Source organism: Phlebotomus papatasi, chromosome 2, assembly GCF_024763615.1.
Source record: "Phlebotomus papatasi isolate M1 chromosome 2, Ppap_2.1, whole genome shotgun sequence".
NCBI lineage: Eukaryota > Metazoa > Arthropoda > Insecta > Diptera > Psychodidae > Phlebotomus > Phlebotomus papatasi.
In genome coordinates this window covers 28972174-28988398 of record NC_077223.1, presented here as the reverse complement: position 1 = coordinate 28988398, position 16225 = coordinate 28972174, and the positions used below count along the sequence as shown (strand labels likewise).

The following is a 16225-nucleotide window of genomic DNA, read 5'->3' as shown; positions in this document are numbered from 1 at the left end:
AATTTTTATATGGAAAAACACCCTCTTGACAAACTTTTAACAAGATCCAGTTGGCTGCCAATTTGATAAAACTTTTTCATATTCTGTATAGAAGAACAATCTGTTTGCAAACTTGTTTTGTTAATTTGACAAAACATTTTTTTCAGAGTAGGCAAAAGGGTCAAAATTCACGAAATTCAAAAAAATCGTATCTCTAGTTCTATACGACCGATCTTGACGAGTGAGGGCTTAAACGAAAGATCTCACTAAACGCTATAACTTTCTAGAATATTTGAACTTCGTGGAACCAGCACCAGGGGCGCCACAGTCGAAAAACCAATTTCAATATCACATAACCTAAATTATCTCGACACGTGCTTAACCGATTTTGATGATTACTTCGACATAATTGTAGAGGATATTTGTGTCTATATTTTGTCCATATATCATTTTTCGATCAGATAATGCGATCTGTCCGATTTTGCCGTTTAAGTGTGAAAAAATTGATTTTTCCCATAATAAGGCTTTGAAATCACTTAGATGCCAATTTGACTGCTTCTACTCGACCAAGACACTTAAAATAGGGTTTTAAATAGAAATTCTCACAAAATACAACAATTCTTTGATATAGTTGAAGTTCTTCAAATGAATACTTGGGGCGCTCTGGTCGAAAAAACGAGTTCAGAAACAAAACAATCTCGATTATCTCGGCTTCTGATTAATCGATGAGATCATGTTCTACTGCAAAATTATAAAGAACATTCTGGTCTACATTTCACCCATATATCACTTTTCTGTCACTCCATTCAAATCCTTGATATTTTGATTTAAGTACAAAATTTATATAATTTCACGAATTTGATTTGAGATAACTGAATGGCGTCCCCCAACTTCAGCTCTAAATCGAATTTGCATGTATTCCGAGTTAGCTCACATTAAGAATCTCACCTACATAAGCCGGTTAGGATTATCTGTCTCTTTTAAATTAGTGGTCAGTAAAATCATAAAATATTCTTTAATTTTAAATTTTCGCGAAATTCTAATAGCATTTACCAAAGTAAACCCAAAAATGTGCTTTTTAAAACTTTTGGCGTTCATTCGAATGAATTTTCCATTTCTCAACTTACCTGTCATTAAAGTTGCTTATCAAACTTCAATGCTATTCTAAATCCTAATTGATGCAATCATCCTACGAGCTCCTTAGACCTTAGACCTTAGAGAACCACTGATCTTGGGCATCATCGTCAATGAAGTACAGCACCAACAAAGTGTACAATAAACTAAGAATAAAATAGTTTTTTTTTTCTTTAGATAATTCTATTTCTATTCTTATCATTTTCGTTCACTGTCGAAACATGAGACAAAGGTATCAATTGTTGATTGAAATATTCGCTAGACTAATTTTTAGCAACAGTTTTGGATGTTTCAAGTCGATAAGTCACCATTAAATTATTTTATGATAAAACCACAGCATTTTCATTTTATACAAATTGTCATAATCTTCCCAAAATTAAATCGCTCATTTTAATTGCAAAAATTAACTGAATTTAATTGAATTTACTAATTTGTGATTCAGCTTAAAATGAAAAACAGTAAATTTGATTTTAAAAAAATCATTACGAAGCGTTTCTGTTGGAATTGGTGTACAAAATTTCACTAATTGTTTTTTTTTTCCGGGAGAAACATATTTTTAAATAATCTTTTGCAAATCGACAATATTTATCCTATTTCTCTTTCCACATTTCATAATTTAAAGAAGGAGAAAAAACTTTAATTCAATACGATTTACCCTAAAAAGCTTCCGAATCCAAAAGTTTGTTTAATACTATCCCAATAGTAGCGTTTCCAATTGTTTCGTGTAGCTTCTTCTTCGGCAGCCGGAACACCCGTTTGTGTCAATGTAAGAACTGAATGATCTTCCTTCTCCTCAATTTCCATGAGAACCGTCGAAAAATGCCCCTCTGGCCACTGTTTGAGTCTCCAAGTTTGTTTTATACGTTTACTAGGGACCAATTCTTGGAATTTACCACTCACATTTCCACCAAAATAGGCGAAACTGTAAACAGAAAGAAATACCTGCTCAGTGATACTCCTAAAAATAATAGCTGAATATATTTTTTTACTGATTCTACGGACTCTTTAATGAGTTTTTAAATTAAGAGTCTAAGTAAGCAAAACACTTTTAACTCTTTCGTCTCTTTTGGGACTCTGAGTACCCAAAGCAGCATATGAATGTTCTGTGAAAAACAATGTTTTTTAATTATTCATAACTGAGAACAATTCAATTCTTTTGGATGATTACAAACTATAAGCATGTCCAAATGTAAGATATTTTTTGTAGGACCTCAATTAATTCCTGAGCTTAGATATTTTTGATTAAAAATTGTGAAATTGGCTTGCAGCATATGCTGCGGTCCGGAAAGAGTTAAATCACGTAAAGCATATGTTCATATGGATTATTTTTTAAATTCTTTCTAATTAAAAAAAAAACAAAAAATGCATTTTCAACACAATCAGATGAACTTTTAATATTTTGAAGGTTCCTACACGACTAAATCATTTTTTCATTTGACAAAAAAAACCTTTTTGTGAATGAAGGATTAAATTTATTGCATTTTTTGTTAATATACTAACAACATGTACTACTTTAGTATCATGAACCACGGGCCTCCCCTCTAAAATGAGTACGAAAAGATTACGAAAGCTGAAATTAACCCATTCTCTTCCCCTAAAAGTAAACGAAAGTCACGAAGTAGCCTTCTATTAAAAAAAAACTCAAGAAAATTTTTGCACAGCCTTAAGTCTCCCTATTACAAATCACTTTCAAGTTCGATTTAAAGAGTTAACTTGTAGGCGATAGGGGAAATCTTTTAGGCTTCGGACATACTCTGGCTTCAAACACTTCATTTCCCTCACTCTTTTAATGAATCTGACTTTTAGTTAGTGGCATTTAATAAGGCAGTATTAAGTCACACATTTTCAAAAAAAAAAAACAGTAATACAGTAGACTCTCGCTTATCCGTGGACTCTTTTTCCGGGTGACATAAAAAAATCCGTGAGACAGTTGAATTTTAAAAATTTTGTTGACATATTTTCCCCGTTTTGGGTTTTTTTGTTAAAGCAAATGTGCTCTATCTACTGTTAATTCTTTCTCATTGTAACTTTTTTGGACAATACGCATGTTTAGAGAGAATGTCGATTCAGTCAGATCAGAATTCACTCCATAAATTTGCAATGTAAACGAAAAAATCGTTAGATTTCAAACAATTTGAAATCCGTGTGACATTTCGGTCCCGCTCCACGGATAAGCGAGAGTCTACTGTAAGTCCAGATAAGCTTATGGTAGCTGAGATTCTTTACAGTCGACCTCGAAATGCGTGCAAATCGGAGTGCTTGCAACTTGGAATTCGTAGAAATTCGATTGTGAGCTGAATTTTGGGGGTAATGCCGCTGCCACACCTTTTAGATCGAGAGAATTTCATGTGATCGAAATTTCCATCCCTTTCATTCTGAGATGTATTATATATTTTTGTCCCACTTATTCGAACTAAGATCCAAGTTTAATTTGTTGTGAGAAATCAGGTTAATGAATTTCGGCTGTTCATTTTCACTAAAACCTGCAGATTCGCATATGGCACCACGAGCGCTGAATTGCTTTTGACACGTCTGACAATTCCGCGGATGTAAACAATGGTGTGTGAATATTTGTGGGTTACCGAAAGGCCAGATTTCTTCGGTATTTTAGTGCAAGAAAAGTAAGATATTTAGTGCAAAACCACCAAAAACTATTATCAAAAGGGCCAAAAGGATTTTACCGTAAAGCTGGGAGAAAAATAAGACAGGAGCTGCAAACTGCTAGTGCAAGTCTGATAGGCTTACGGGGCTTACGCATGAACTCGCAAACTCATTGCATTTTGTAAGTTATGGATCAGAAGAAGCAGAAAGTGAAGAAACACTATAGACATGGATATAAACTACACAGGGGAAGTGAAGGAAAATGTGTATTCAAGAGTGGAAATCCCCAATTTCTCCAAGAAGTAACACTTCTGCAAGAAAGGGCGCGCATATCCAACTTGGCACAATTGCAAATCACCGAATTTTGATCGTTCTAAATTCATCTAGTGAGAAACCGAAATTCACTCGATCTAAAAGGTGTGGCAGCGGCATAAAGAATCGCGTCGCGCAAACGGTTCTCGGATATCTAAATGGATTAAATTGGCTCGACGGGATTCTTTACCCCCAAAATTCAATTCACAATCGAGTTTCCACGAATTCCAAAAGCTCGAATGGCATTATCAGGTTTCGAACTCACGCGTGACAATGCCACGAAAATTACAGAATTCCCCTACAGGACGGAACATTCTCGTACATTTTCCATACAAAAATGTGGTATATTTCCCTAAGTGATTTTTTAGTTTCGGTATAAAACCAAATGCAATCATTTTAAAACTTTTATCAAATGAAAGAGTATCTAATGGTATGTTATTAGCACAAAATTTATAATGATTGCACGAGGATAATAGTTCCTAAAACCTTTATGAAAAAGACGTAAAATTCGCAATTTTTTGAATTTTTCTGAGAAATTTTCTATCTGTAACACCAGTAAAATTTTAAATTCAATAAAATATATTCTCTGTGTAGGGGAGACTGGGGCACATGTAAACATTTTCAATAGATGCGAATTTGAGGTGATTTTCCAAACACACAGTGATTTTTTGGAAAATCCTTCTTAGCTCATGTTTTACCCTTGGGTATAGGCAATACATCGAAGGTAATGCGGATGCAGGAAAACAATTGAGTTTTCCATAAAAATAAAATTTGTGTCACTGTGCATTTTTCTCTTTTCACAAAATACCTGGGGTAGAAATAAACACTTTCTGGGGAGGATGTATACACCCTTTTTCCACCCTTGAAATTAACTTTGTACCACTTTCAATTATTTTAATAATTTTAAGAGTATGTAGACTTTCAAAAAATCACTACACTTTTTACAAGGAATAATTAAAATAGCAAAAAAACTAAAAGCAGCAAATCAAAGGCATTTTTCAATGAATTTTCCCCATATTTTGACATCATGTGACTTCTTATTGAGCACAACGAAAAATTTCCCACCATGAGATGCAGCTGTCAAACGAATGAAATGAGAAGAAGACAAAATATTTTGCCATTCATTCTACACTCGCGACATCTACAATTACGGGGAAACTGCCTGTTTATATCTACCCCAAATGCTTTTTTCTGACTAATTAGTAATCCTTTTAAAGTAATGAGAATCTCAATTTCTCTAGTAAATGCATTAATACAGTAGACTCTCTCTCAAATGGTCATTTCGGGCGAAATGTCATCCGGTTTATCGACAGATTTGGGCATCAAAGCCTTTGTTAATTCCACAAAAAGCGCTCAATTATAAAGAATCACGATGAAATAGGAAGAACTACAGCGAATTTGAGCGAATTACCTTCATAATTAAACGTGAAAATTGTCAACAAAATTTTTCGCCCGATTAAAAAAGAGCCGATTGAGCGAGAGTCTACTGTATAATCCTAAAAGATGTAGGAAAGAACTGGTATTGCTACATTTCGATTATTTTACACAGTTTTTAATTTCCAGGTGTAAATCCAAATTATCAAAATAATCGAAATATCAACATTTTCGGGAAAAATTACTTTTATTTTTAAAGTATTAGGATTTTATTGACCAATTCATCTGTGGACATATATCCCCATGGTATCTATGAATGCTTATGGGTTTTATCCTCTGGAGTCTTAAAATTAATGAAAAAATCAGTGTTCACAACTACCCCTGTTTACTACTACCCCAGTTCCCCCTATGTGGCTACCATTTCGTGTTATATTTATTTTTGTTGGATCTAAGGCTTAAAAATTATTAAGAATTTCAGAAAAATATACCATTTGTGAATTAAAATGCTCCATCCGTTAGTTAATCATCCTAGGTCAACTCAGCCAACTTGTTGAAATATTTTACATGAAGCATATGCTTTATGAGTGAAACAAAAATTATTTTAAATAAATTCCAAAACAAAATCGCATTTTTCTTTTTTGCTAATGATTTCCAAGAACATCCAGATATAAAAAAAATATTCAAATTACATTATTTGCTTCATTATTTTTCAATATCCCTTTTTTGAATTTTCCAATTGAAAATTATGTTGAAAATACCCTCTCTTAAATTAAGAGACCTCACTGCAATATTGTATGTATATTGTTCTGCATAGATTCAGAAAATGTTTTCATTTAATTTTGTGTTGTAGAATTTTGATATTTTCCGAGATATTTTATATTGATCAAAAAATTTCCGAAGTGAATGAGGATAAGAGCACGTGACATCAGAAAATATGATAGTAAGTAGTGTAGCGGAATACTCACTCTCCTCCAGGTACCGGGTCCATTTTAACATGGGCCCTGGTGAAGGCCGTGACCATTTCAACTCGCGTGAGAGCATCATAGAGTGCATTCGCCTGGCACTGGAAATTCTCCGATGATGTTATGGTGACCACATTGATTTTGTGCCCAACAGAACCCTTGGACGCCTGAGTATTAACCACAGGTTCAATATTAATCTTCTTGTTGAAGCCACTCTTGATGTTAGACACAGCATCGACTTTTGGTGGGTTGCTACCGTCCTTCTTGGGCAGGATCATCCCTTTGGAAAATTCCTCTCTCAGTTCCCGGACATACACTCCCAGCAATTCCCGGATCTTCTCTCTGCCCACATTGTACATGAACTGCTTCAGTTGTTCCGATTGCGAATCATTCTCATCCACAGTCACAAGCACATCGATATCTTTGAGATCATTCTCCTCTGACAGATTAGGAATGGTGATCTTTCCGGTGACTGAAGACTCCTCACCCGGCAATTGCCCCTTCCACTTGGCCACGATGTTCCACTCGTAGAAAAAGATGAGCTTGCCTTTCCGATTATTGGCTGACGATTCACCCTCTAGCTTCTCAATTTCTGTGACTGTCACCTTAGCACTTCCCTCATCCACCACAAAATCCTGCAGAAGTGCCCGGAGTTTCTCCTTGGACCATGGAGTGGCATTTTTCTCCGTCCAATGCCAATTGTTCACATTCGTAGCATCGGGGCGCTCCTCTACTATCCACCGGGGATCACCTTCTCCCCATTTGGCCATTGTCTCTAATCTAGGTTATATTCTCAAGGTATTCACGTTTTTTATCAAGGAAAAATAGCACAAATCTGAAAACTCCTAGCAATAGACCGACTTAATCGAGTTTCTTGAAAGAACTTTTATGTATTTCTAGTAGTTATTTCACTCAAGAAGTTCTTTTTGAAATAATAAACGCGAAAACTGCACACAAATCGTGAGAAAACTATCTTGAACTGGCGAATAATCGAGAATGTTCCAGAGGGGATGGATATAAAAATCTTGTTAACTTTTTCGACTGTTGCATGGTTTCCCAGATTCCCGACTGAACATCCTTCTGCGAAGTAGTTCAACAAAATGACCACGAATAGCGCTGCAAGTATCTTTTCGCTGGTCTGCTGGGTTGTTTTACCTTCATTCTGTCAAGTTTGTTGTTGCGTTGCGGCGTGTTTTTAGTGGGATTTTCTAAAGTTTCGGGAAGATTTTCTTAAGGTTTATTGAGGAAGTTTAATAAGGATTTAAAGGTAATCCAAACAGATATATACAATAAGCTTAAAAGATAACATTTTCACCTTAAATTAACACTTCTTGTTATGGAAATTAGACACTGTTTCTAAAGCGTCTTTGGCCTTTTAGTCTCCTACCCTACCCTACACAGAATAAAAATTTTCTTATTTCTAATCTAAATTAATTGAGACGAGTAGACTTTCAGTGAAAAGATTAGTCAATCCAAAGGGATTGTCCAGAAACACCGATTTAGTTGTAACAATTAAGCTGTATAATACGTGTTTCTTAAAAATAGTTGAAACAGTTTTTTTTAAGAATAGGGGAAGTGTTATAACTTCGGACAGGGTGCTTATAAGCATCAATGTTCTAAGTTCAAAGTGCGAAATTTTTAATACAAATTGATATTTTTGTTACTCTCTTTTTATAAGGGTTGTTTAGAAACTTAGCAAGCTGTTTATCGTCTCTATTTTTTTTTCTAAAATTAGTCTTAACACGTTTAAAAATGAATTGATAAAATGAATTTGACTCAAAGTTTGGATACAGTAGAGTCTCGCTATAGGCCATCGCTCTATAGAGTCCACAATTTATCGACCGTTGATTTCAAAACACTGATTTTAAGTTAGGTTATGTTTTTTAGTATGCGACATGCATAATTATTTTAATATTTTTGGCAAACTTTATTAAGTAGTTGTGATAATTGTGATCCACAATGAAGAGAGCAAGGACAAGTACCACAATCGCAAAGAAAGTGGAAGCCGTCGAGCAATTTTCAATACTAAAAATCGTTGATAATTTTAAAAAATTATATGGACTATAGTGCGACCCAAGTGTCAAATTTGAAACCAAATATGGACTATAGCGAGACTCTACTGTACTATGTTCGTAATTAAGGACAGCCAATCCACCTCAACCGCATGTCCATTGTTCTTCATTTCAAGAACCAATCTTACCAAGTCCTCTTCCTATTTTTGTAATGGAACCGTAGAATGTCACAAAAAGCACGGAAATTTTCTACAGTAGACTCTCGCTCAATCGCTCTTTTTCAATCGGGCGACAAATTTCGTTGACAATTTTCACGTTTAATTATGAAGCTAATTCGCTCAAATTCGCTGTAGTTCTTCCTATTTTATCGTGATTCTTTATAATTGAGCGCTTTTTGTGGAATTTACAAAGGCTTTGACACCCAAATTTATCGATAAACCGAAATTTCAAGAAAAAAAAAACACATGTCCAAAATTAAAAGTATCACCTCACTGCTGAATGTCTGAGAAAATTGCCCATTTTTCACACGAAAAACGTAATTCACAAGGCAAATCTCACTTTTGATTTTTTCCTATGTTCTTATTGGTTTTGACCAATGTCTCTGTTCTGGAAATTTAAGACGTTGGACTAGCTATTAAAATATAATATTATAATGGGTGAAATTTATTAAAAACATTGACAAAAGTGAATTGTGCGAAGCTTAAAGCGTCCGAAGGTAGCGCGCTTTCCCTTACTTCACCACAGCCAAATAAGACTGAAGTAAACACGAAATTCTGTCATATTTCTTCTAAGCAATTGCTCATACTGAAGTTTCAACTAAGCAATTGTGACGCTCAGAGATGAAATGGTCTTCTTTTATATGCATTTCTATTAAAACAGTCCACTTCTGCTCTGGGCGTCTCAATTTTAATTCAAGTCATATTCAAAATTTAAGGAATTTAGTGTTAAAATCTTACAAAATGAACAAATATTTAGATAGGATTTATTATTCATCAAATGGAATAAAAATCCATAATTTTAATCAATTTATTTTTAGTGTCCAATTTTACCCTCAAAGTGTCCCAATTTAGAAACTGTCCAAAATTATGAGCTCTAATTATAATTTTGAAATAGAAATAATTTTCTTTTTCACGTTAAATAATAATTAAATTTTCGATATAGTGTAGTCGGCCTAAAGATTCAAGTTTAAAGCAGGGGTGTCTATAAACTTGGTAAAGAATTTTCCGCTATCCCGGCAAAAAAACTGCTCTTTTCACAACTATCATATTCAGTAAAATAAATTCGAATTAAATAAGAAATGTTATAAATTCGTTCTCCGAAAAAGAAACCCCTGTGAACATTTGTAAAATCTTGTTGCTTCACATAGAAAAATAATAAATTGTTTTGGCTAGCCCTGTCGCCGTATGAATTCTTGCAAAAACTTGTAAAAGTAATGTCTAAATCTTGTTTGCAATTGCCTAAAAATTTCGATTTTCCGTTCGGAAATGGTCTTTAACGTCCTAATTTATCATTCTGTTCTCTGCAGAACAGAAAGGATACCTGTGCATAATTCCTATATTTCAAAGCCTAAAAACCTTCCCTCTACTGTTCAAAATTCATTTTATTCAATTAATTTTATAATTACCTAATAAATCGCTTATGTATTTACTTCTAATAATATTCACCAAATCTTTGACAAATCTTTTAGCCTTAACCAGTCGTAGATTAACATTACAACAAAAGCACACAATGTTCTGTAACGAGCAAAAGGTATTACAATGTAAAATGGAAGAGATCGTAGAAGAGGAATCAATATATGGTAGGTTGTTATAAGTTTTTGTATCCAAGAAACTGATTAATTTTAAAAATCACATAAATTTAAATAAAATATATTTCACAGATATTCTTAGAAGACTAGAAAACAAAGTTGATGAATTAACAAGGGAGAATAAAGGTAAAATCATTGTGTTTTTCATATTTATTATTAAAAAAAAACTAACTAATGCACTTATTTCAGATCTCAAAACACAATGTGCTGCCATGAAAGACACGTTAGACGGTAAATATAAGAAAATTTACTTGTTTTTAAGGAATTAAATACATACTAATGTTATTACCAGAAATGATGGCTAATTCAATTATTTCAGAAATTAACAGTAATCAAGAAAAAGTCAATCTCCAGCTCAAAAAAATTAATAAGAATTTCCAGGGTGCTCAAAAAACATTTCCAATCCAAAATATCGTAAAGTTGATGGAACTAGAAGAAAATATGTCAAATCCCGGATTCAAAGCTGCAATTGTAAGTTTTTAAATTAATATTTTGAAACTCAAATTCATATTAAGCTATCAATATGATTTTTTTAATATTAGGAAACAGAACTCCGAAACATATTAAGGAAAGACGATAAGAATTTCCTCACAAAAATTGCTACACTGGATACATTAAAAAGTTTTAATGTTACTGGAAGGGGGAAAAGGAAGAGTATCTTGGACTATTATGTGTTCCAATATTGTTTAGGTAAGAAGTAGATTGAAACGTAAGAAAAAAAAAACGAATTCAATAATTCATTATCATTGTCACTAATAAATTCCAACAGAGATAATGGAGATGACACGAAGTGATCTTCGAAATCACTTGGAAAGATGGCAAGCAGTATATCGTACTCGAGAGTATAGAATGATAAAGAAATCCTCCGCCAAAAAACCTGAAATGGACAAGGATAAGAAGGTTATTGATTTGAAGGAACTAACGCCTATTCCCAAGTCTCAAGTTCCTAAGAGTATACTGAGTGCTGCTACTACTCTATGTGAAGATTTACCAAAACCCTTCTCATCTAAAGTCAATCAATCACCCGAGTCAAAAAAACTAATAATAATAGGAAAACAAAATAAGTCTTGAATTGTTATAATAAAAAAAAATGTGTGAATAAATTTGTATGAAAACTAAACATGGGCTAGTATCTTTGGTATCCTCTAGATTCACTGAGATGGTTTAAGACTTGCAATTTGTTAAACAGTGTTATTTCCGCAAAAAAAAACGGACAACTATTTATCTAATAAAATCAAGTATTTAAAATCAATTTTAAAATATGTGCTATGGGCACATCTTTCTAAAATGTGAATGACAAAGCTTTTTATTTCACATTATTAATTTCTCAATAAAAAATACTGAAGTACAGATGTACAATACCGAAAAATATTTCTATAATGACTTTGACACACCCGACACACCTTAAAAACCCGTAAAATTTCACTTTCCTGTATTTCGAAAGAAAATGTGCTTTTAGGGCCACTTTTTAAAAATTGATTTTACAAAGGATCTTAGAACTGCTTCCTGGGGTAAATTTTGTCAGATACGATAACTACCAAATTGCGGCGTAGTTGCATGTTGCATACAAGCGCCAAAATCTTAAGTTTGAAATGTAATATTTTTAATACAAATTCAATTTTTCGTTACTGACATTCAACGGTTTTGAAGAAATTCATCAACAAACAGTACTTTTTGGTCAGAGTTCTTCTATAAATTGTTAGAATATATAAAATTTTTACCTTAATAAAAGAAATAAAAGTTTCATTTTGAAAAATAAGCATAGTGTCTTCAAATTCCGTGTGTCACAAAACAGTATACATTCAGGATTATTTCAAAAATTATGTCATAAATTGACTCCCAAAAGTAGGCAAATTTGCATAATTGTATGTGCATAATCTCATCAGGTTAGGTTTTTTTTAAATTGCGTAATCTCTACTAGAGTGTGAGAATACTATTAAATTTTATTGAAATTTGAGGTATAAAATAAGTGGTCGAAATTACAATCCGGTCGAAATTTGGTACAGTTTCCCTAAACAAATACATACAATTACAGAAATATATATAAAATTTGATGTTATGTAAAGAAAGTTTTGCGTGACGTCTGAATTAGTACCATTTTTCACTTAAAATTCCATTTTTATAAATTAAAAATTACAAAATAAATAATAAATTCTATTTTTTTAATATATTAATTATCTAAAGTTATTTTTCATAATTAAGAATACGTAGACTCTCTCAAATTCGGGCATTTGGGATCAAACTTTAAAATGCAACGATTTTTTTTTATTCATCTGCATACACATATTGAGTTTACGTAGTCAAATATATTGTGAATATCATGAAAATACCTTAATAATGCAAAATCACATCAAAACTAAATCTAACCATGGCAAATTTGAGCATATTTACCTCATTTGATAATCATAATCAAACTTGAAAAATGTCAACAAACTTTTTTCAAATTCAATTGCTGCCCGAATTAAAAAGTAGCCCGATGAGCCCGATCTTAAAAGAGACGAATTAGCGAGAGTCTACTGTAATTGCATTTTACATGAATTCTTTTCGTTACGTTATTGAAATTGTTCACATTTGATGAGTATTCGAGGAACTTTCCAATTATTTTTCTTCTAATTAGGGCAAACTGGGGCAAAAAGTCACAAATCGAAAAATTCACTATCTTCCAAGGTAAAAAAGATGGCGACTCAATTTTTTTTTTTCTATAGATAGCCTCCATAAATCTTCTTCAATGTCGTAAGTTTCTTAAAATTCGGACAAGGAATTTAAAAAATAAAAAAATATCGAAATTTTTAGCCCTATTTTTGAAATATTTTCCTTGCAGAAGATAACAATTATTACCTACTTATTTTCCAAAATTGATGCACTAGTGAATATTTTCTAAATAATTTTGATTTTTTGAATACGAATCCGCTATCTATTTTAGAATTTCACAAAAGTTCTTTTCTCAAAAATCCTTTTATTAGAAATGGCCACTTGGGGTAAAAAGTAACAAAAGGTATAGAGCAAAAAGAAACAAAAAAGTGAAGCAATTTCTGATGTCTCACGGCGAAAAGAAACGTCATTATCATGTCTCGCCGCTTTTTGTTTGCATTGGTCAAACGATTTGCAGTCTTTTGTGTGTGTTTTTTTTTCTAAAATAGCTTGAAAAGCGCTTTTCTCGTTTTTTCGCGTTTCTCTCAGAGAAAACGGTGTTTTACAAAGGTGTAGATGAATAATTTTCTATGAAAATATGTCCTTTAGGTATTTTTTTCAAAATTACGGAAGCCCGTAATGAAGCGAATCAAAATATGATAATACCCAATGTCTGATACTATTTGCCCCAGCATTTTTGAGAATAGTCACAAAATTACCTTTTACAAATTAGCTCGATAAACGTATTTCCTTACAAAATAGAGGAAAATTACTTTCACAAAGTTGTAGAGCGGTAAATTTTCTATAAAACTGCGCTAATTAGAAATTTCTGAAGCGCTCGATTAGCTCGTAAAAAAATAAAATATCCGTTTTGTGACTTTGCCCCAGTTTCCCCTACTTATTGGAATAAAAGCAGTACAGTACTCTCACTCAATCGCCTCAATCGGCTCTTTTTCAATCGGGCGACAAATTTTGTTGACAATTTCCACGTTTAAATATAGAGCTAATTCGCTCAAATTCGCTGTAGTTCTTCCTATTTTATCGTTATTATTTATAATTGAGCACTTTTTGTGGAATTTACAAAGGCTTTGATGCTCAATTCTATCGCTAAACCGGATGACATTTTGCCCCATATTCCCGATTGAGAGAGAGTCTACTGTAATTCTTATAAAACCAAAAAAATTCGTGTGCCACTGTAATTCTGAAGGAACGATCAAAAAGTGCTATTTTTCTACATAACAGTATGACATATTTTTCTAGTTCACGTATAGCATATGGCGTATGAATGGGTATCAATTAGTAGTCCAGCCGGGTAAACAAAAGTCAAACTGACACTTCACCAGAGGGCATCTCTTTCTTTTTCCGCTTCCGCTTAGAAGAAAACAGCCACAATGAAGGCGAAAGGACAGGTATTGTTGATTTTTGCGCTAAAATACCTTTTAAAAACAGATAAAAAGTACTGAAACAGTGAAAGTAGAGCGTGAAGAATAAGAAAAGTACCAGAAGCCATAAATAGTGCTGGATAATTGATGGAAAAAAGCGTTGGCAAAATTGTGCTTGCAGCCAACATGGCTTAGAAGACTCCCAATTTTCCAAGATTTTGGGCATTTTTACTGCTTTCTGCAAGAGATTTTGATCCGTTTGGGATAAGGGAGTTGTGCTTCAGTGCTTAAAATTGTTTTCCTGATAAAAATGTTGATTTTGAGTTTGTCCGGCGTGATCTAACCTCACTTTTGTCTTTGCAGTTGAAGGAATATGAAATTATTGGGCGAAAACTGCCCTCGGAGCAGGAGCCCAACACTCCACTGTACAAGATGCGCATCTTTGCCCCGGATTACATCATGGCCAAGTCCCGTTTCTGGTATTTCTTGAGGCAACTGAAGAAATTCAAGAAGACAACTGGTGAGATTGTATCTCTCAAGGAAATCTCCGAGAAGACTCCCATGAAGATCAAGAACTTCGGAATTTGGCTGCGGTATGACTCTCGTTCAGGGACTCACAACATGTACCGTGAGTACCGTGATCTGTCCGTCGGTGGTGCCGTTACACAGTGCTACAGAGACATGGGGGCTCGTCATCGTGCCCGAGCTCACTCCATTCAGGTAAATTGACTGTGAATATTTTATTGGGAATGCACAGAAACTAAACAAATATTTAACATTGCAGATCATTAAAGTGGAATCTGTGAAGTCCGCCAATTGCAGAAGGTCGCACATCAAACAATTCCACGACTCCAAGATCAAGTTCCCACTGGTCAAGAGGGTTCACCACAAGAATTCCCGGCCACTGTTCTCCTACCGCAAGCCCAAGACGTATTTCATGTAAAGGAACTTGAGTTTTATGGTTGGAATAAAATTAACCGTATCCTCAGGTACGGAAATTCATTTGAGATTTTTGTTCAAGGGAAATGCGTAAAATTTTTTGTTTACATTTCTGATTTGGAAGTTTCCATCAGGTCTATTCTCTGTTGATCACTTCTTCAGTTTGTTTCAGGGGCCAGATGTCTGGTCTGGATCCTCGGCAGTAGGATCTTTCAATAAGAAAAATTCGCTAATTTAGTTTTATATTCAATAACTCCCACACTTATTGCAGATGGCGCTGATTAACGTCCAATTCAAGTGCAGGCCAAGGGGTCATTCATTTCATAGTACAGATACCCATGTTAATTACAATTACACAAAATATTTTAAAATTTAAATATATTTTTAATTTTTTTTTTCAATACAGGTTTTCACATTTCTAGTTTTTGCTTTATTTTTTTTTGTTTGTGAAAATTACATAAAATGCCCGGTATTTTTTTTTCAGCACAGAATGTATCAACAAAATGGAATTGCTTTGTTAGCTTAGCACCTTGAACCTTGGAAGAATAATACGGAAAGAGCATTCGAATAGAAAATATGTGTAGTTTTTCATCTTGGTGTAAGCAAAGTTACTTCGTCAGTTAAATCAGCATTTGTTGTAACTTCCTTTTGGCAACTTTTCAGGAGACGAAATTTTCAGTTCAGCATTATTTTTCTTAAAAATGAGCCCCGAATGCGATACTTTTGAGTCAAAATAATAAAAGTGGCACTTTATTAAAAAAAAACATTATATCAATAAAAAAATAATGTGTTTAAAAACACATTATATCAATTTTAATTACTCTAGTGATAATGAGTGCCCTTATGTCACTAAATTAGTCAATTAAACTGTGGTCCTTGTCACTAAAAGCTATTATTTCATAAATTTTATTTAATAAATTTTATGCGTCGCATCGCTTGTTTTGTTTTGAATTAATGACAGATGGGCAGGGACTTTTCCTCACTTTTTTCTCACAAATATCGAATTAAAATGATTTAATGTTGCATTATTCGCACTGTTTTTGGATATATGGAAGAGTTTGTGAATGTTTTAATGAGAAATATTAAAGTTTT

At 33.4% G+C, this 16225-nt stretch overlaps 3 protein-coding genes across 4 annotated transcripts; 2 read left to right on the top strand and 1 right to left on the bottom strand.

The window, feature by feature from the left end:
* Positions 1 to 1314: 1314 nt before the first annotated feature.
* On the bottom strand, positions 1315 to 7252 carry LOC129803375 (activator of 90 kDa heat shock protein ATPase homolog 1). Its single transcript, XM_055849861.1, has 2 exons — positions 6366 to 7252; positions 1315 to 2035 (listed from the first exon to the last, which is right to left on the bottom strand). Exons 1-2 carry the CDS (start codon positions 7130 to 7132, stop codon positions 1765 to 1767), a joined length of 1038 nt encoding a protein of 345 aa, XP_055705836.1. The 5' UTR covers positions 7133 to 7252; the 3' UTR covers positions 1315 to 1764.
* Positions 7253 to 7277: 25 nt separating this feature from the next.
* Positions 7278 to 11301, top strand: LOC129803376 (uncharacterized). Of its 2 annotated transcripts, none has more exons than XM_055849863.1 (7): positions 7278 to 7629; positions 10062 to 10172; positions 10254 to 10307; positions 10371 to 10412; positions 10501 to 10652; positions 10724 to 10871; positions 10951 to 11301. In XM_055849863.1, the coding sequence occupies exons 2-7, from the start codon at positions 10103 to 10105 to the stop codon at positions 11250 to 11252; spliced, it is 768 nt and encodes a 255-aa protein (XP_055705838.1). In that variant the 5' UTR covers positions 7278 to 7629; positions 10062 to 10102; the 3' UTR covers positions 11253 to 11301. The 2 variants fall into 2 exon arrangements, with proteins under 2 accessions (XP_055705838.1, XP_055705837.1); XM_055849862.1 differs by having other exon boundaries at positions 7504 to 7629; positions 10474 to 10652.
* Positions 11302 to 14077: 2776 nt separating this feature from the next.
* LOC129803374 (60S ribosomal protein L18a) lies at positions 14078 to 15196 on the top strand. Its single transcript, XM_055849860.1, has 3 exons — positions 14078 to 14221; positions 14558 to 14914; positions 14979 to 15196. The coding sequence occupies exons 1-3, from the start codon at positions 14204 to 14206 to the stop codon at positions 15135 to 15137; spliced, it is 534 nt and encodes a 177-aa protein (XP_055705835.1). The 5' UTR covers positions 14078 to 14203; the 3' UTR covers positions 15138 to 15196.
* The last annotated feature ends 1029 nt before the right edge of the window (positions 15197 to 16225 follow it).

Excerpts from the sequence above, each read along its gene's own strand:
- LOC129803375 (XM_055849861.1), bottom strand. The coding sequence starts at position 7,132 with ATGGCCAAATGGGGAGAAGGTGATCCCCGGTGGATAGTAGAGGAGCGC. Across the intron at positions 2,036-6,365 it reads GACCCGGTACCTGGAGGAGA|TTTCGCCTATTTTGGTGGAA; the intron begins GTGAGTATTCCG and ends TTCTGTTTACAG.
- LOC129803376 (XM_055849862.1), top strand. The coding sequence starts at position 10,103 with ATGTTCTGTAACGAGCAAAAGGTATTACAATGTAAAATGGAAGAGATC. Across the intron at positions 10,173-10,253 it reads AGAAGAGGAATCAATATATG|ATATTCTTAGAAGACTAGAA; the intron begins GTAGGTTGTTAT and ends TATATTTCACAG. Across the intron at positions 10,653-10,723 it reads CCGGATTCAAAGCTGCAATT|GAAACAGAACTCCGAAACAT; the intron begins GTAAGTTTTTAA and ends TTTTAATATTAG.
- LOC129803374 (XM_055849860.1), top strand. Across the intron at positions 14,915-14,978 it reads CCCGAGCTCACTCCATTCAG|ATCATTAAAGTGGAATCTGT; the intron begins GTAAATTGACTG and ends TTAACATTGCAG.